This window comes from Cydia amplana, chromosome 12 (assembly GCF_948474715.1).
Source record: "Cydia amplana chromosome 12, ilCydAmpl1.1, whole genome shotgun sequence".
In the NCBI taxonomy this organism is placed as follows: Eukaryota; Metazoa; Arthropoda; class Insecta; order Lepidoptera; family Tortricidae; genus Cydia; species Cydia amplana.
The window spans coordinates 14039274-14060802 of record NC_086080.1 but is presented as its reverse complement, the minus strand read 5'-3'; the positions used below and the strand labels follow the sequence as shown (position 1 = coordinate 14060802).

Below are 21529 nucleotides of genomic sequence, written 5' to 3'. Positions count from 1 at the left end.
TCATGTGGAGTTAATTTTGTGTCTGATTGTATCGAGCTGTTGTATGCTATTAATGCGAGTTTCATTTTGTCATCGTGCGGTAGTTTATTTTTATATTGTTCACTAAGCAATCGACAATGTTCTCTCAACGTTGAGTGGAATCTTTCGACGATACCGTGTGATGCTGGATTATAAGGCGTAGTGAAATTAATCTTAATGTGATATAAATTAACTAATTCCTTAAGTAGTGCGAATTCTTTTCCTGCGTCAGTCGTTATTTCTGCAGGGACACCATAGTGTGCAAAGTAAGAAAGAAGTTTTGACATAACTGTTGAGCTATTTTTATCTTTTAATCTTTTAACTACTGCGAAACGAGAGAATCCGTCTACTATAGATAAGTAAAGCTTGCCTTCAATATCAACAACATCGCAAAAAATATGATTAAGTGGTCGCAAAGCTATTGGTGGAAATAACATTGGTGGACGCATTGGATGCCGTTCGTATTTGCCTGCCTTACAAATAGAGCAGTTATTAATATATTCGCGGATATCGGACATAATATTTTTCCACCAATATTTCCTACTAATATGCATTAAAGTTTCGGTAATACCGCGATGATTCGTTTTTCCTTCGTGATAACTTTTTATGATATCGATTCGCTTTTCCTTTTCAACTACGGTTTCCACTATTTCAGTACAACGAGTTATACGAATTTGAGGATTATGTTCTTTAGTGAGGATCTTTACCATTTCTTGATATAATTCATCTACGTAAAAGAAAGCGTAATAGTGAATACCTGGTTTTAAATACTCGCGTACAAGTTTCCTGAGTGCTTCTCCTGGTCGTTTAGATGTATACAGGCTAACTTCTATGATTTCGTTACCGTCTTCCTTTCGCACGTTTATATTATCTAATTTATTGTGTAGTTTAAAATAAATTTGATGTGGCTTTTTATTTATGACATCATTCATAATAGGAATTCCCTGGTGTATGTTGTCATCTTGTGAGTGCTGTGTTTGGATTTCTTCGCGGTTATCATTGTAGTTAATTTGTTCATCCATGTCGCTACCGTTCTGAGCTAATATTGATTCATTATCGTTAAAATTAATTTTTACCCGTGACAAAGCATCTGCGTTCGAGTTAATAGAGCCTTGTTTGTATTTTATTTCGAAGTCGAATTCAGCTAGTCGAAGTCTCCACCTAGTTAACCTAGAATTGGGGTCTTTTAAAGACATTAACCAAGTTAAAGGTTTATGATCGGTGTAAATGATGAACTTACGACCATATAAGTACGGTCTAAAGTGTTTGCAAGCCCAAACTATCGCAAGTAGCTCTTTTTCAGTTGTAGAATATTTAGATTCTGTATCAGATAAAGTTCTAGATGCATAAGCGATTGGTTTTTCGACATTATCTTCTTTCTGAGACAAAACCGCTCCTAACGCTATGTCACTAGCGTCTGTGGTAACAATAAATTGTTGATCAAAATCTGGATACTTTAAAATAGGTTCGTTGGTAATTAATTCTTTTAGCTTCTGTACTGACTTTAAAAACTCATCATCTATTATAATCTTGGCGCGTTTTTTTAAGCATTTAGTCAATGGTTTTGTTATTTGAGCATAGTTATTAATGAATCTCCTATAATAGCCTGTCAATCCCAAAAAGGATCGTATTTCTTTTTCGGTTTTTGGTACTGGGAAATTAACTATGTCTTGTACTTTGCGTTGGTTAGGTGTTAGACCGTTAGGTGTTAACTCGTGTCCTAAGTACTCTACATGTTTTTGAAGAAACTCAGATTTATCTGGTTGTATTTTTAAATTATGTTGTCGCAAGCGTTCAAATACTTTTCGTAATTTTTGTATGTGCTCGTCCAACGAAGTTGAGTAAATGATTATATCGTCTAGATATACGAGGCATGTATTATATAAGAGGTCGCGTAATATTAAATCCATTAATCGTTGAAATGTAGCCGGAGCGTTTTTTAAACCAAAAGGCATGCGTAAAAATTCCCAATGTCCGTGATTAGTTGAAAACGCAGTTTTTTCGATATCTTCCTCGTGCATTTCTATCTGATGGTACCCACTCGCGAGGTCTAGCGTAGTGAAGTACTGAGCTCTACCTAATTTATCCAATATTTCCTCTATATTTGGCAGAGGATATTTATCTTCGATTGTCTTTGCATTTAATTGCCTATAGTCTATGACCATGCGCCATTTAACCTTACCGGATGCGTCAGGTTTTTTAGGTACAATGTGAACGGGACAACTCCAAGGGGAATTAGACTCACGAATAATGCCATTTTTAAGTAACTCGTTAACTTGTTTGTCTATTTCCTCTTGTTGTTTTGGTGGTTTCCTGTAATTGCGCACATAAATGGGTGTATCATCTGTCAAACGTAATTTATGTTTAACTGTATGGGTAAAGGTAAGTGGCTCTTGACCCGTATGAAACACGTCTTTAAATTCGTGTACTAACTTGGTAATTTTAGCTTTTTCTTCCATATTCATGTGATCCGTTCGAATCGTTAATTTACTAGCTTCCGTTTTGTTTATTTTAACATTGTCTAATACTTCCGATACAGATTTTAATCCATTCGGTATTGGTTGTAAGAAATTATCAAAATTATTTTTGAATTTTTGGGGCCTAGGACTTAGGTTTGTGACACCTAATCTATATTTGCCATCTATCACTGACACTAATGCACAATTAATGAGGACGGTGTTTGTCCCGATTTCAGGGATAAAGTATTCGCCGTCCGGTTTGTTAGATACACATGTAATTAGATTATCCGAGAGCGGATCGATTTTTGAGATTTTCTCCGGATAGTCTATGCTAATTGGAATTATTTTGTTTGGCATGATAAGTTCACACTTTTTTGGATGAATTATTGCGTTAAGCTTTAAAATCAGGTCCCATCCTATCATTCCCGCATATTTGGGGTCAAAGTCATAGATCAAAAATTCATGTTCTATGTCTTCGCCTAACGGGTATAATTTTAAATTAATAGCTCCTCGATGTTTTGTTTTACTATGAGCAGTCGTAATTGTAAACTCTTTATCGATAACTTTATTATTAAAATTCCTATTAGACTTCAATATTGATGATCCAATAAGGCACCTATTACTACCAGAATCTATTAAGATTTTTCCTCCCCATTCATCTATAGTGATATATGGGAGATGATCTTTATCTAAATAATTTAATTTTACGTCAATTCGTTTTGTGGTCCTGTTTCTTGAAAAAAATCATCGCCATCATACGTGTTGGGGTCATAATTATGTTCGTAATTACCATTATGTTCATTGGTATTTATTTGTGTATTAAAAACTTCTACCGGTCGCGGTCTTGGCGGACGATTTACAGGTCGCCTACTAGTCGCGGTTCTCATTGAAATATCACTATCTAAATGGTCAGTTAATCTTTGAGGTTGGTGTTTTGGCGGGTATGTTTGTCGCCATTGTTCCGGAGTTGGTCGCGGTTGGTTGGCCCAATGCATTTGATTGTTGTTGTTATTTAACTGCAGATTAGGATAAGATATTTGTGCGAATTGGTTAGATTGGTGTTGATTTACGCGGTTTTGATTGAAATTCGGTTTTAGTATAGTATGTTGATTATAGTTTTTATTATTATAGTTAAATCTTGGATTAGATTTAAATGATTTTTCTTGTTTTCTCTGGAAGTACTCGGGGTGGACTTCTAACTCGTGTTTTAATTGATTATACGCGTCATCAAAAGTGGTGTGTTGCGCGGAACGGATTAATCGATCAGTCGCGATATCCAAGTGTTTACATAATTGGTCGATGCAAACGTTCTCCAAAATGGCTGTTGCTTGCGGTGAATCCGCTTTATTTTTCGCTGCGTACAAAAGTTCTTTTATTTTATCAGCAAATCCTAGAGCACTTTCGTTAGGGAACCGTTTAATGCGAGTGATTTCAGAAAGAATTTGTTCTATACTTCTAGTGTCACCAAATTTAGACCTTAAGGAATTTACGATTTCTTCTACCGTGTTGTTTGGCATGTGAGCAATTGCTTTAATTGCTTCCCCGCGTAACTTGCTTTTTAATATAATTGGAAACAGGGCCCTTGCGTCAGCGTCTGCTGCTCTAGCTAACATAGTAACTTGATTTAAAAAGAAATCTAAAGTTTGTCTATCACCTTCATATTTGGGCAAATATTTTTCGATCGTAGTATGATTCAGAGCCATTTTGATATTAAATTAATTAAATCCTATCACAGAATAGAACTGTCTCTTTTTTTTTTTTAAAGAAAATAAAATGGTGGAAATGCGTACAAAATAATTAGGAAAATGAAAGGAAAATGTAGGAAAACTCACAGGGTAGCCGCCAGTGCGATGAGTACTGTGGTCTTCATAAGGCAGTGGTCGAATCTCTTCAGGTTGAAACCTTCCAGTTCGCGCCGACGATGTGTAGCCGCTGCTCGCTGGGAGACTCGCCCGTCGCTGTCACCAGTTAAGTGTCTTGAGAGAACGGAGGTCTTCTTATAAAACACCGATGAGGAGGTATTTACTTTATTTGATTTTACAATTACGAGTTTAATTCAATATAGTTTAGAAGCGCGAGGGTGTACCGGTACACCGAGCGATTCGGAGCTCACGTGTAGCCTGGTCGCTGGATGCGAACTAGATGAGGACTCGATGAGAACTCGATGAGAACTGTATGAGAACTGTCTTCCGCTGGTCGGGATGGCCGCTTATATTCATCCCGAAACCGTGGGGATGCGTTGTCTGGAGTCACGTAGGCCATGAGAAGTTTCTGGAGCGTTTATGCTGTCGCTGCCATTAAGATAATGAAGAGTCGATCCCGTGGGAGCGGTATTAATTGACAACCGCCATAAAATAGGTGATGCATTACATACGCCTGTACTTGTATCAAAGGGTGCGTTTGTTTATCCCATTAGGTGCGTCTGCATTCCTTCTATCGACGCTGAAGATAATCTTTAATGTCTTGCCGTCGGTGTGTTGCTGGAGGTCGGGGATACGTGGGAAGCGTTCCTTAACTATTTAGTAAATAACAGGTTTTTCCTGTGGCCAATAATTCGGTAGATTATACCTACGTCTACACAAAACATGTTAATTGGTATATGGGGAATAAACCTTTTACTAAGTATGGAATAAGATCAATAAGGAAAAATCCACTAGTATGGTTTCCCCATTAGTTCACATAATATTTCATTCAATAATTAAGACCCCTATTCATAACTAAGTTGCTCTTTGAGCATTTCTATGAGATTTTTATGACATTTTTTCTATGAGATTTCGATGAGTATGCTATCATATAACTAGTTGGTAATTTACTAATTTTTATTTTTAACATTACAACATTACAACTAATAGTTCCATCGTACAGAAGGAATACATCAACAACGCCTGCGTTGGCGGTCAATGCGTAGTCTGAATACGACCTTAGCCCGTAATATTTTTGTAAACAATTTTATTAATTCTCCTAACACAAATACGTATGGAACGACAACTGTCGGCGGGTTGGCAACAGTCCCAATTATTAGAAAGAACATAGACGATAATGAAATCAAAGAACTTTATTTTTGTATTTGATTCATATGTTTCGTTCGATTTTGTTACATGTTCTTGAGTAAATACTTACGCAGAAACTTTTTAAGAACAAACAAAATTGACTCAGAAGTATAAAAATTAAATACTTAGTACGACAAGTTACATAAATGAAGTATAAAAAAAGTCACTTCCATTTTTGGAATGTCTAATCAATTGCAGTACCTATGGTTTTTTTATACGATATGTGATAATCAGTACCTAATACTATCGCTTTTTATTTTATATTCGGTAAATTATGGAAATTAACTTTTATAAAGTAGTTGTTACTTATGTGATCTTTATAGATACACCTATTTATACGTAGGTCATTAAATGTTGATTTAGAATCCACGTAATAAAAAGGACATTCTACAAAAATAAAGTGACGAAACGACTATACCTAAATGTAAATATTTACATACAACATATTTTGTAAAATTTACGCTCATTAAAAAGCAATGAAATAAGAATAGCTTCGAGTCATTAAATGTGTCCTCTTTCAGCTTCCAACTGTCAAAATTAAAGGAAGATTTATGATTATGACGAATTTTACGCTATTTAGTGGTATACATGTTACGTCTTGGACTAATTAGATTTTATGTTCTATTTCTAATGAATATTGAATTTAAACTGAATTCGAAGGGGTTTCAGTCTTTTACTCAAGTACACTTTTGGAAAATACACGACTTTATGATTTATTTATTTTTGTAGTTTTGTTTGATGTTAGCTGATGTATTGACTGTATCCAGTGTTTATGTAATTGATGTATTGACTGTAAAAGCAAAATCAAATAAGACCAACTTTTATGAGGCAAAGATTCTTGTTTTTGATAAGTACCTATACTTATTCGGACTCAGTCGACCTAATCTAATCATAAGATGTTCAACAATTAGGTAACTATCTCACCTTACTCAATAACTTAATTTCTTTTGTTACAGCATTCGTGATCTACTTTGCTCTGCTATCTGCCTTTTTCTGGCTCAACGTCATGTGTTTCGATATTTGGTGGACTTTTAGGTAAATGAAATAATAAAATTACCTACAAATGATATGTACGATAGATTAGTAAAGGCAAATTTCGACACGGTTAGTACACATAGTCCTGGTCGGGCGGTCGCTTGAGCGCAGATGCTAGCTTAGTCGTCTACGCTAGTGGTCTGCGTTCGAGACCCGCTGGGCTGGCTATGTTTTGCATTTTTTTTTTACACGTATACCTATTTCCAAGTTTTATATTAATTTATTTTTGTCATGAAAGTATGATACTACATAGTAAGGACAAATTTCGACGTGTTTAGTACACATAGACCTGGTCGGGCGGTAGCTTGAGCGCAGATTAATAGCTTACCTACGCTAGTAGTCTGCGTTCGAGACCCGCTGGGCTGGTTATGTTTTGCATTTTTTAAATATTTTTTACGTTTATTTTTTATTTCTCTGCGTTCTTTTTTTATGGAAACCCCTACCTACAATAATAATATTATTATTAAGATTGATACAACCGTGGCTTACCTATATTATTTTGTTGTGTTTAACAATTTATTTATACTTTTGTCCCATCTAAAATAAATTGCTCAAGCTACGAACCAACCAACCAGCGAAACCAATAAAATTATTTCCTTAAATAAAAGAAAATACAACTATTCTCGTAAGAGACATTGAACAGTTGGCTGTGAAGTTTAAAATGAATAGTGTTGGAATGGAAATATATTTGAATTTCTTTTTGTTTGAAATCGAATGAATAAAAAAATGCAACTCTGTTTATTACTAAGAATTAATACTATGGGTAGGACCGTGGGCCGTATGAGGTGAAAACCATTTAACCCTCCAAATTTAAGCTATCGTAAAATATAATACTAATTAAATCATGATCGTTTTCAGTGGCAAGCGTGGTCTGTCTTTCGAGAAGCTGTCAATGCGCGCGCGTTTCTGCGCCTACGCAGCGTATGCCTTCGGGTTCCCGACCGGCTTGACGATAATCCTAGCAGCACTCGAGTTCTCCGGTCTACCCTTGCACCCAGCCATGCCCATGTTGAGACAACAGGGATGCTTCCTTCACGGTATGTTTAACTTGTGCAAAGGAATTAATTATTTACTACATAGTTGTTACCAGGTCCAGTGAAGTGAAGTTCAATGACTGATTTAATTTATTAAAATAAAAAATAATATAATATTTGAGGACAACCAAATTAAATATATGTAGCTTGTTCTTTTATGGGTACCTACTAGGCGACGAGACGATAGACGGGATTCGAACCCAGGACGTCCAACTTTGTCGGCTACCGACTATAGTAGTCACATAGTCGTATAGCACTGAAGTCGATAAGATGGCAAACTTACTGTTGTTTCTATAAATGTTCCAGGCACAAGTAGATTGCTGTACTTGTACGGCCCCATGTTGGTCCTCTGCGTGGCGAACATCGTGTTTTTCATACTGACCGCGTGGAAGATCAATCAGATTAAACAACAAATGCAGAAGACCCTCAAGTCCAAGGACAGCGCTACTACAGACCAGCACCGGAATGACAGACAAAGGTACAACAGTAAGATGGTCATGTGTAACTTACTGAACTGTAAAAACGTAACCAAATATCAGCTTTGGTTACCCTTATATTAATTATATTTACAATCATATTCATTATTTCCTCAACTATTGCCAAAATCTTTTACAGACTACTTCTCTACGTGAAACTCTTCACCATAATGGGAATCAACTGGATCCTGGAGGTCATCAGCGGCCAATACCCACAGACCAACACAGTGTTTCGCATCATTGACGCCTACAACGTCATGATCGGCGTCTTCATCTTCATCATCTTCGTTTGCAAGCGCAAGATCTTCCGCCTTATGAAAAAGAGGTTCGTTATTTGCTTGTATGGGTATTTTGTATCATTTTTCTCTATCAATACATTTCGTTCTTATTTTTCTTAAATATATTTTTATTTTTATACCTCATATTTTTCGTTTATTCACATCAAACGACGCTGTATAGGTATTGTTTATTCATCGACATAGTAACGACATGATGTCATCGCACTTTAATGTAGTGAACGGTGAATCTAACAAACCTATTTTTAAAGCTTATGCTTGAGGTAGCAGAAACTTACTGCCGGTGTATCTTTACCGTGTCAGAAAAATGCTCATTTGGCTGAAAGTTCATAAACAAGAGCTGTTATATCATCGATCATTATGCTCATTTGTCATTTTGTGTCTAGGTTCAATGAAACATTTCACATCTCACACAGCGATAGTGGAGACAGGCCGATAGGCCACAAGGACGTGAGGAATTGGAAGGAGTATCAGCAGCAAAGAGGCAGTCTTGATACAGTACGGACCATCTGTTACGACTCGGATAACAGTAGAACTATTAAAACATCCAATATTTAAATAGCTGGATAAACCGAACCGATCAAATTCACCTCTATTTGACTAAATGTAGCTAATTGAAAAACGGGTATGAAATATAAGAATCTGATAAATTAAATGACATAATATTAATATTTAAACACTCCAAAATACAAAATCCGAAAGTAAGTGGAAAATTATATACTTAAAAGCGGTTCCCGGGCTACATGTAAATAGCTAACGATGAAACCGGGACGAACGCTAAGATAAATAATAAAGAGTCAAATTATAAATCAGTTTATTTAAGAATAGTTCCTCTGTATCGGAGTAATGACTGCCTGTACTGTCAAAAAATGGACAAAATAAAGGTTAAAGGTACAGAGTTTTTTCCATAGTCGGTAATTTGGTTTGGAGTGAACTGAGAACTTTTTGTAAACGTAACTAACAATGAGTCTTACTAACAATAAGAAAAAAATGTGGTAATAAAGGTCAAGGAAACCACATTTGCCAACTTGTTCTGGGTAAAATCCCTGTCAATGACACCGCTTGGTTTTAATTCCTTTATAGGTACAGTCACCAGCATAAATAAATGACTATGGGCAGCCGTGCAAAAATATCTGATGCTCCATTGGAGGCATACGTATATAACGACACTACCTCGGTAAAAATATGTGATCCTTTGTGACCAGCAAAAATATCGTTAGTCCGTATCCGCATAAATATCGGATCGGGTCGCTTAAAAATATTTGATTACTCATAAAATTCAAAATTATGTGATTACTCTCATCTAGAATAAATATCTCTCCACTGTAAAAGCAAATACATCGGTCGGACGACAGACCGCCTATTTATCTGACAAGTTGGAAAATCACAAATATGTTATCGACCTTTAAAAACGAACCATACATGTTTGGTATAGAGCCGTAAATTGTGTAAAGTGATTTGACAATTCACGAAAAGAGTGCCGACTTGTCATTGTATATGTCTGTCTCACATTATATTCTATCATCGATTTGACGGAATAAACTGGATATAATTTTGAATTGTAACGTATTGCAATCATGAATCTAGTATATAACTGGATCTGGCATGAGGAGTGGGGGAAATGACAAAATGGGATAGTGACGTGTATGCATGTGACGTCCCCGCGCCTCAGCCCGCGCGTCCGCTGTATCCTGGCCTGCGCGCCAGTAATAAACGAGCTTCCATCGTACGCACTTGTTTCATTGCTATTAGTACATACTTATCAGTGGCTGACGAGGCTGGTGCATAGTGTATACCCGCGCGCGCAGTGAAATAATAATGTCCGGTTATTTAGGCAGTATTTCTAACTTTGATCCTAATACGCAGGACTGGCAAATATTTGTCAGTCGATTGAAGCAGTTTTTAGGGTTAAATGCGATTACGGACGAGGCGAAGAAGAAAGCGGTTTTATTAACGCATCTTTCGGATGACGCATACCGGCTACTTACAAACCTCGCGCACCCAAAGGAGGTGGAAACGGAGAAGTACGATGACCTGCTCGGATTACTCAATGGACACTTTGTACCAAAGAGGTCAACCTTCACGGATAAAGCGAAATTCTACAATGCGGTAAAGGCAGACGGCGAAAAGATCGAAGACTGGGCGGCTCGATTACGTGGTCTGGCAGTTCACTGTCAGTTCGGAACCGCTCTGGAAACGATGCTTCGCGACCGTTTTGTTCTGGGATTCAATGCGGGCCCAGAACGAGACCGACTCTGCGAGCAGGACGTGGAGAAGTTAACGTTCGCTAAGGCGTTGGAGCTAGCTCAGCAGGCGTCTTGTGCTCGACAGGCCAAGGCCACCCCTGCGGTGCTCAAGGAGGAGCCAGTGTTCCGGACGAGCACGACAAAGAGCGGCAACAGCGGCCGCGGAGGTCACGGAGGTCACGGGAGCCGCGGCAGGCACGGCAGCCGCGCGGCAGACAGCGCGGACTCTTCTTCCCGTTGTAATATTTGTGGTCTTCGTAATCACGCGGCGGATAGGTGTAGGTATAAAAATTACCGGTGTCAAAAGTGTAACGAAAAAGGCCATCTTAAGAAAGTGTGCACATCCAGTCGTGTAAATAATATCGGTATCGGACAGTCGTCGGATGCCCAGGAGTCTGGAGACGGCAGCAGTGAGTGTGAGGAATGCCAGCTGTTCAATTTGAGGTGCGTCAATTACGATCCCATATTAATTCCTGTCGTTCTTAATAATGGCGTAAAGTTAAACATGGAACTAGATTCGGGGTCAGGTTCAAATGTAATTAGTTATGAACTATATGAAAAACATTTCATCCGAATTCCGTTAGAAAAGGTCAATGTTAGAATGTGTTTCTATAACGGTCATAAAATCACTCCCGCGGGTAGATTTGCGGCCGATGTTACCTATCGTAACGTGACAAGGCAATTATCGTTTTATGTTGTGGAAAACGGTGCAAATCCGCTCTTGGGTCGTGAATTCATGGTCAAATTTGATATATATTTTGCAGTAGGTAATAACAAAATGGCTGTAAACGAATGTTTTGATCCCGAAGTAAAAACATTGTTATCAAATTTTGAACCATTATTTCGTGACGAACTAGGGTGTTTTAATAAGTTCAAGGTGAATTTGCAATTAAAGGAAGGTGTCAAACCTAAATTTTATAAGCCGAGACCATTGCCGTTTGCGTTAAAATCTCAGGTAGAAAATGAATTATCGAGACTTACGCGGGACGGTATTCTAGTCCCCGTTAACTACTCCGATTACGCAACGCCAATTGTGCCGGTTTTAAAACAAAACGGCAGCGTACGAATATGTGGGGATTATTCTCTCACTGTGAATAATGATATTTACATAGACAAATATCCTTTACCTCGGATAGAGGATATTTTTGCTAAATTAAGTGGGGGTGAATATTATTCGAAGTTAGACTGCAGTCAGGCCTATAACCAGTTTGTTCTTTCGGACGAAGCCCAAAAGCTTACCACAATAAATACCACTAAAGGTTTATTTATGTACACGCGCCTCGTTTTTGGCCTCGCGAACGCGCCGGCGGTGTTCCAGCGAGCTATCGAGAACTTGCTAGCGGGTATCGAGGGTGTAGCCGTTTTCCTAGACGATGTTTGTGTTACGGGGGCTACAAAATCCGAACATTTAGGCCGTTTAAAGTTAGTTTTCGAAAGGTTTCAAGACGCCGGGATGCGACTACAAAAAAATAAATGTGCGTTTTTCCAAAAGAGCGTTAATTATTTAGGCCATATTATCGACAAACATGGAATGCACAAGTGCCCTAAAAAGGTAGACGCTATAGTAAACGCACCGCGGCCGACAAATATAAAGGAACTTAAGAGTTTCCTAGGGCTAGTAAATTACTATCGCAATTTTGTAGAAAATGCATCTAGCATATTGTGTCCACTCCACGAATTATTGCGCGCGGGCGCGAGGTGGGAGTGGACGCCGCGACACGAAGCCGCCTTCGAACGGATGAAGGGGGAGCTGGCGTCCGAGCGCGTCCTGGCGCATTTTGACCCCAGCGCGCGTCTCCTTCTCAGCGTTGATGCTGGCCCGGAGGGCCTGGGCGCTGTACTGTCCCAAATAGGCGTTGATGGCGTTGAGCGGCCGCTTGCCTATGGTTCCCGTTCGCTGACGGTCAGTGAGCGAAACTATAGTCAGCTGCATAAAGAAGCGACCGCGTTGGTATTCGGAATTAAAAAATTTCACCAATACTTGTATGGCCGCGCGGATCCGTTTGTCCTAAAAACCGATCACAAACCTTTATTAGCGATATTCGGAAAAAAGAACGGTATATCGGTAATGACGGCTTCTAGGTTAGTGAGATACGCTATATTTTTATCCGCGTATAATTACGTTATTCAATACACGGCAGGTAAGGATAACACAGTTGCTGATTATTTTTCGCGCGCATGCCCGACGTCGTCGTCAGATAACGCGGCGGAAAACAAACTTGTAAACCAGTGCAGTGTACTGAACGTTAACGCGTTGCAACTAGATAATTTAGCACCCTTAACCTATAAAGACATTCAGAATGCTACAGCGTCGGATAAAACGTTAGCTACGGTGACAAAATATATCCAGCAAGGTTGGCCGCGCAAAATACGGTGTTCTAAAATTGAACCTTATTTCCGTTGCAGGAATGATTTAGAATTAGAGAAAGGCTGTGTAATGAGAGGACATCGTGTTATAATTCCAAAAATATTGAGATACAAATTATTGCAAGAGCTACATAAAACACATTTAGGTATAGTTAAAACTAAAAGCAACGCTCGATCACGTATGTGGTGGCCCGGTATAGATCGCGACATCGAACAGCTGATCGGCTCGTGCGCGGTGTGCAGCGTGCTGCGCGCCGCGCCCGCTCGCGCGCCGCCCGCCAGCTGGAGCCAGCCGCCGGGCCCGTGGCACCGCATTCACATTGACTACATGTTTGTAGCTCAAAGAACGTATTTGATTGTGGTAGACGCTTTTAGCAAATGGGTAGAATGTATAGACATGACTTGCGGTACTACTACGAAACATTTAATTAAAGAGTTATCATTGTTGTTTACGAGGTTTGGCCTACCTGATACGATTGTGTCTGATAATGATACTAAAATTGCATCTCAAGAATTTAATCAGTTTTGTAAAATGATGGGTGTTAATTATGTAACTTCACCTATATATCACCCAATTAGCAACGGGTTAGCCGAATGTGCAGTACGAAATTGTAAAAAAATGATTAAATCAATCATAGAACAAGAATCACAATGTATAAGTCAATTAAATTCTAAATTACAGAGCTATTTGTTCGAATATCGTACTACAGTACACAGTACAACGAAAGAAACTCCAGCCAAGCTAATGTTTGGCCGTGAGTTGCGTTCGAGATTAGACCTCATAGTACCGCCGCGAGGCAAAACAGCTGACGCGGTGCATTCCTCGCAGCCGGTCCAGCCCGGTAAACAAGTGCGTTCATTTAACGTCAACGAAGACGTTTGGGTTAAATGTTTTGAAAATCGTAAACCGTATTGGACAAGAGGTAAAATAATTAACATAATCGGTCGTAGAATGTACCTCGTTTACGTAATAGACCAAAACATAAATTGTAGACGCCACGTTGACCAAATATTGCGATATACGAACAACAATAGCTATAATGATGTAGGACACAACTTAGATTCAGCAGCAACATCCTCTGCTACCTTGTCAGATGTGATCTCGGATGCTATCACCTCGCCTGCAGTCTCACAAGACCAGTCAACGGATCTAAACACTGATGATGTCGTGAATAATCCGGCTACTATTAGCTCGGACTTACCGAATGAACCCGTTCATGAGGAGAGGTGGGAGGATGCCGAAGCAGAGGGGGAGGACTTGGGGACTGAGCGACCATTGATACTTAATGATTCACCAGAAACTAGTAACGAAGATCAGGTTATCCCTTCGACCGATAACTTGTCGCCCGATCCCCAACGTCGTCATCAATTGCGACCTAGATCTAAGGCCATTAATTATAAGGTTTAAAATAAGTGGTTATACATCATGTTATAATAGTCTGTATTTCTTGATCCCAGGTTCCCTTAATTATATCGGGAGGAGATGACGTGTATGCATGTGACGTCCCCGCGCCTCAGCCCGCGCGTCCGCTGTATCCTGGCCTGCGCGCCAGTAATAAACGAGCTTCCATCGTACGCACTTGTTTCATTGCTATTAGTACATACTTATCAGATAGTCTTATGTATCTTTCAGTAGGAGTAGCAGCGAAAGCGCTATTATTGTTTGTCCTTGTCAGTCTCACAGGTTGACCTCTTCATCATTCTTTTTTATGTAAGAAGGAGGTTTATTACACATTGTCTATTAAAAGTCTACCTGAATTATGTCACAATTTAAAATTGCAAATGAAATATGTGAGACAGACATATGCAATGACAAGTCTGCACTCTTTTCGTGAATTGTCAAATCACTTCAAACAATGTAAGGCTCTATGCTATCCAGGTATGGTTCGTTTTTGCCGATTGATGACATATTTCATAATTTCGTGTCAGCCAGCCTATTATGGATAGCTTTATCCACGTGATAAAATAACTGTCACTGTTTAACACCGTGGGAAAGAAAGTGACGGACACCGTTTTATCACGCTGTCACGTAGACAAGAACGACCATCATATCCGTACAGATATATAGGCGGTCCGTTTGCCATCCGATGTATTTGCATTCACATTGGAGAGATATTTATGCCAGATGAGAGTAATCACATAATTTTGATTTTTATGAGTAATCAAATATTTTTAAGCGATCCGATCCGATATTTTTGCGGATACAGAGTAACGATGTTTTTGCCGGCCACAAAGCATCACATATTTTTACCGAGGTAGTGTCGTCATATACTTATGCCTCCAATGGAGCATCAGATATTTTTGCACGGCTGCCCACAGTCATATATTTTTGCTGGTGACTGTACATGCATTAAAAAAATGGAGATATACTATTTGATTACGGATGTAATGTAGCAGAAACCTAATTAAATCATGTTTTGCAATATCACAACTCACGGCAAAAAAAGAAATAAAAGATGATTGATTGACTTGATAACGGAAAAAATGATGTTTATTGCCATTATCTGGTGTTGGTAATAACGTCACGCTTTGTTTGAAATGCACCTCCTACTCATATTCACTAACCATTTTGATTATATATTAATATACCTAATCCGTTTTATTCACCTGTATTCCATGCCTCCCAAAGCCCATGGCCCTACACATACTACTAACTTCAATGTTATTTTAAGCCATTTTCAATTGGAAACGATTATTTTTTTACATAATTCGCTTTTCTTAGCTACCCTACACTATGTTTTTTAAGTTAATACGCAATAAGTACTTTTGGCTAGTATTACCGTGTTGGCACCGAAAACGTCGGAGCATGTTTATTAGCCAACATGTAAAATCCCTGTTAAATGATTTATTCCTGGAATAAAACTTGTTTATACACTCTAAAAAAAATTTGGTTGGCCCTATCAATATCTTGATAGTCGTAATCAAGCATCTTGATTCCATACGAGCCTAACAAGAACTTAGACACATCAAATAAGGTAATTCTGATTGCTATTACTATATCTATGTAACTGAACCAATTAAGATCTTGTTCAATATTTACACGAAAAATAATTATGCTAACTAATTGATCCTAGCAAGATCAACTAAGGGCTTGATAATTATTATCATGATAAGTTACTGTACCAACTAATACAAACAAGTCAGTTTAACTAAGATGTAGGTCAATATTAACATGAAGAATTACTGTATTAACTATTTGACCCAAATAAGTTCAACTAAGAACATGATTACATCGACTAATGCACCTTATTAGCCTGAACTAAGATATTGTTAAATTTGAATCTCAATTGTTTAATCATTTCAACTAAGATGTAAATCAATGTTAACATGAAGAATTACTGTATCAACTATTTGACCCTAATAAGTTCAACTAAGAACATGATTGCATCGACTTATGCATCTTATTAGCCAGAACTAAGAAATTGTTAAATTTGAATCTCAATTGTTTAATCAGTTCAACTATGAAGCTTGTCTAGTACAATATACCATTCTTCATCAATTGTACTAGTACAATAAAACACAACAACAAGCTTCATAGTTGAACTGATTAAACAATTGAGATTCAAATTTAACAAAGTAAAGTTTTATGAAAAGGGGGTAAATGAATAAAACAAAAAATATATATAATAAGATGTTATTTATTCATCTAAACATTTAGAAAACTAAACGTTTTACATTTAAAAATCGAACTTTCTTTTACATACCTTACATATATATTATAATTAACATTTAAAACGGGCTACAAATATAATGACCGTTTGGCGTACAACCGTCGATTTCCCCCTTATGGGTACCCGTTGGCGGCAGGCTCGGGGACGTCTGTCGCCTACACGAGGGTCCCTGGGATGGCCAACGCGCAAAAAATGGCGCACTCTTAGAGAAGTAAAGGGAAACAGTTCCTCCGAAGTCGAGTCCGCAGTTCGGACAGCCGCTGGCGGGGTTTCGGAAGCATGGTCCCGATCGTTTCCCGTGCCTCGCCTTAAAGCCTTGAGGCGGCCAACAGGGGTTTTACTGGGTACACCTGGGGTCTCATTAGTCCACAACAGGGATTCCCACATAACCATCCCGGCCCGTCCCCGCGCCTTTTATTCCCGTCGCCGCGATTAGCACTTGCTCCATGTTGCACATACACTATTATACATTAGGTACACAAAGCAAAGGTAACACGTTCACTGTTCCAGGCTTGCCGTGAAATAAAGGCACAAGTAAAGTTTATTTCGTTGACGCGTACTTGAATGACTAAGTAGTTGAATGTTGAACGTCGAGGCTGAGACTGACTCCCCACTCGCACGGTCACAGGCGCCGCAGGGGCGCGGGCGGGGAGGACCGCGGGTGCACCGGCGCCCCCCTACTTATCTCTTGATTGAACGGATTAACTGATTATTTAATTTAATTATGAAGAAAATCGATTTAACTAATAATTCTTAATAGAATGGAATATTAGTTTCGTAATTAATACAATAACTTGATCATAATGGGATTGAATGTTTTATCTTCGTTGTTCTAAATATTATATGTTTAGTTGATTAAAATACCAAGTCTTATGTAAATCAACAAAGAGAAAATAATCACATAAACTATTAAAATGTTCATAACTATTACCATATTTATCTGTTTTAATTAATTTGTTAAGGATTGAATCAACCTACGTTACATAATTATGCCAACAAGTTAATGATAGATGCAAAGTATACAATTGTTAGGATTAATAACATACCTACTTTATTAGTTCAATCACAGATACACTTATTGTTTTAAGTAATCAGGTTTCTTTGATTTATGTAAGATCGTTATTGTTATAATTAACTTAACGTCAACTAAGAGAAAACTGCTCTTAGTTGGTCTTCATTTTTTAGAGTGTATGAGTGTGACAAATCCCTAACCGATTCCTTGTGTCCAGGTACAACCAGATGCGCGGGAAACCCATGTCCCGCACACAGACGCAAACGACCTCGACGCACACGCTGTCCACCCGGGATGATGTCCGCATGAACTCTCTCAAGAATAACCAGGAAGCTTGAGTCCTCTGAACGGTCTTGATGGCGACATTTACCGAGGTCAAGGATTGATCTGGAGTTTCTCAATCCTCAATGATAAATATAGATAAGTAGAACTATATCCTCGGGTGCCTTTGGCGAGTCTGGTGAGATGATCTGTCAGACGTGACATGCTTGTCATGACAGACTATCCTCCTAAGGCCCAAGGTCCTATCTATATTACCTATTCAGTTCGATGTCATTGGCACAGAGTTGCTTTTGCTTTGTTTCGTTCAATTTTCAAACAACGCAAAATCAACTTTATTTCCTACAATTTAGATTCAAATTTCAGTGGCAAATTTTGGATGTGTGTTTGTATGGCTGGGCCTTAGGAGGCTATCACCCCACTAATCGGGATGATTTTATGTGTTTAAAAATACCGACGACTAATGGCGCTGGGTTTTGTATCCTTATCTACAATAGTAAGTATGTTGCACAGCAAAATGCAAAGTTCCGCATATATATTGATGAAAACATGAAACAAAATTAGGGTAATTCGCCAGTAACTGGCCACCGGCCAATAACTGGTCACCCTGAAGCCGACCGTTTGGAGCAGCGAATGCGAACTAGATTAGCAAAATAAATGCTCGAACATAATAAAAATGATGATAATCAGGGTTAATATAACCGTCCATTGATATCCTTTAAGCTATATAGATAAGTCTGTGGTAAATTCTGTGCATGATCGTATTTTTTGGTTTCAACCGCCAGCTACGGAGCACCAGATGCGTTCTGCTGGAACTAAGGAAAATTGCTCTTTATCGCTGAAGTTGACAATAATATAGGTACTGTTGTTTGCAATACGCATTCGTGTATGGAATTTTCTGCAGACTGAATTTTATGGCCGCATTTACCTTACATTGGTTTTAAATACCACAATTTAGAATTCAATCAGAAATTACTAAATAAACTAGGTATTTAGAGTAGATAAATAATTTGAAATTAGTTTTATTTTGTGGTTAAATTTATAAATAATGAAGATAAATTGTCGTGTGTTTTGAACCAAGGAATGTGAAGATTTAAAATACAGAATCAGAATCAAGTATTTTATTCGTGATAAACTTAAAACTAAAATTACATACAAGAGTATAACTAAAAACTACAAATACTTATTAAAAAAAATGGTAAGCGTTAAAGTTTACCACGAAATGGGAAATACCTAGTATCCGGGACAAAAAATTGAAAAATATATACCTACCTTAAAATAATTATACATACATTTAAAATTTGCATTTTTTAACTAGATTAACGAAACATCACTGCCACGTCATACTAAATATCTATGTGAAATCTCACATTTAGCGCTACTTGCACCATCCCACTAACCCGGGGTTAACCGGTTAAACCTGGAGTTACCAGTACATATTGACACTGGGTTAACAATTTAACAGGTTAATCCGAGTTAGTGGGATGGTGCAAGTGGCGCTAAAAGACGCAGCGCTCAAATTACAATATAGGTATGTACATCTTAGATATGTAGGTATTCCTACATATTTTTTTGATGTTTGACCTTTTTTATGTCCGCGTATAGCGATCTTTGTTTCCTCTAAAGCAATCTAAAGGTTAAAGATATACCTATTCAGTTTCAGTTCGACTTTTAGCTAGAATAGTTCTTATCCTGATTCCCTCACGTCACTCACGTGTATTTTATTATAATTGATTATTGGAAATCTATGTAATCCTTATATAAATACATCTAAGTATAAATGCAATCACAAACATTTCAGATTGAAAACTATTTTAAATTACCCTCCAAAGCATAATGTAGATGCCATGAGTTGTAGTTGTGTTGAGTTTAATATTGGTATTACTTTATTTACTCATTGAATGCTTAATTGAATGTAACAATGTTTAAAAAATCCACTATAATTACTAAATTCTAATTATAAATGCTTTTCGACGTTTCTTAGCTCTTTATTGATCTCATTATTATTAAGAAATTAACTGAATGACTTTTTATACTTAAAACGTTTGTAACTAGAACTACGAGTATAAGAAGTAAATTACATATTTATATTTTTGTGTTCAAAACCTTATAAGCTAAAGAAATGAAATGTACTTTACAACTAAATTAGGATTTACTATTTTTATGCAATAAGTCGATGTTTTTTAAAAATGCACTGAAATACTTCATCTACCTCATTGCTACTCAATAAGTGTGTTTGGTGTGTTATGTACAATAAGTCGTACTAAACTATACTGTCTCTATACTATGAGTGTATTAAAAGAATATATATGTTAATGAGTTTTTATGTAATCTTTCAATGTATCACTGAGACTAGTTACAATATGTTACACTTAAAATTTGTAATAAATGGTACAAATAATTCTAATTTTGTCTTATTTACACCCTACCGGAATGAAGCAAGGCACACACTTGTTGTTCCTGTTTAAAATCGAGTAATTGTGAAATGAGAGTGGAATTTTATTAATTTATAATTTTGATTTAGTATTAGTTTTTAGTTTTAATTTAGTTTTATTTAGTTAAGTAATTTAATTTTTTTAAATGTACAATTACCTGTTAATTTATTTCTTTAATTTTTATTATTGAGTAGGTATAGAATTTTGGATACATCAATTGGACGTTTCAACTTTTTGAAGTAGATATGTAGGTACAAAGATTTTTTACACTTCTGAAGTTTTGATAAAAATGATATCTATCATGTCCTATAGCCACAATGAAACAGAGGGGCTAACGCGAAATCCGTGATTCGCAAATTGCGGGGATCTTTCTCTTTTACTCCAATGAAGGCGTAACGAGAATGACAGAGAAAAATGCCCGCAATTTGCGAACTTCGATTTTCGCGGTTATAGCCCAGGGGGCCGATTTTTGAATTTCGACCGCTCGATTTCGTGTATTTCATTCAATATTACCTCCACTACTAGGCATATGAATTCTACTAATAGAATTGTAAACGAGTGGTCAATACCACTCGATTCTAAATTTCTATCACTTGTATTTCAAAAATTAGCATTTCGCCGTTTGCCACCGATTTTCGAGTGACGAAATCGAACGATCGAAATTCAAAAATCGGCCCCCTGTACCTAATACATACTGCCGTATTCGAACTTCAAGATATTCACAAGAGACGACACGTATTAGATCCATTCTAGATACGTTATAGTTTAGATTTCAACTAGTTCTCTTTTGCAGCTCAATTCTCGGACAACCAATGTCACTTTTACGTTAAAATATCGTATGAACGAACGATTTCCTTCCATTAGATATCTATTAGATGTGACTTGGATGAGTATCTCCAGAATCGCGTAAATGTCAAATTTGACAGGCTAGATCTTAAAAATATCGTTGTCGTATCTTGGTGATGTCTAATAGATGTCTAGTTCAAAATCCGAATCGGGCCCGATATTCCTTTTTAAAGCAGGTTGTGTATCTATCGCTCACCCTAAGTTGTGTGATCTCCTGGATCCCAGAGGCCTTTATAACGAACGAATATCTTTTTTTTTATAAAGTAAATGTTCCAAATTTAAAAATACAAATGATAATCCTACGG

General features: G+C 37.5%; 2 protein-coding genes across 4 annotated transcripts in view; both read left to right on the top strand.

The window, feature by feature from the left end:
* LOC134653101 (G-protein coupled receptor Mth2-like) overlaps window positions 1-18017 on the top strand; it is a 43777-nt gene extending 25760 nt beyond the window's left edge. For 2 of the 3 annotated variants that reach the window (XM_063508401.1, XM_063508400.1), the window contains exons 4-9: window positions 6484-6562; window positions 7421-7599; window positions 7903-8074; window positions 8212-8397; window positions 8755-8866; window positions 17882-18017. In XM_063508401.1, the coding sequence (XP_063364471.1) occupies window positions 6484-6562; window positions 7421-7599; window positions 7903-8074; window positions 8212-8397; window positions 8755-8866; window positions 17882-17962 (809 nt within the window). In that variant the 3' untranslated portion in view covers window positions 17963-18017. The remainder of the gene's footprint in view (window positions 1-6483; window positions 6563-7420; window positions 7600-7902; window positions 8075-8211; window positions 8398-8754; window positions 8867-17881) is intronic. The other variant, XM_063508402.1, reaches the window with a different exon arrangement.
* Window positions 1-21529, top strand: part of LOC134653104 (G-protein coupled receptor Mth2-like) — a 222907-nt gene that overhangs the window by 186966 nt on the left and 14412 nt on the right. The window lies entirely within an intron of this gene.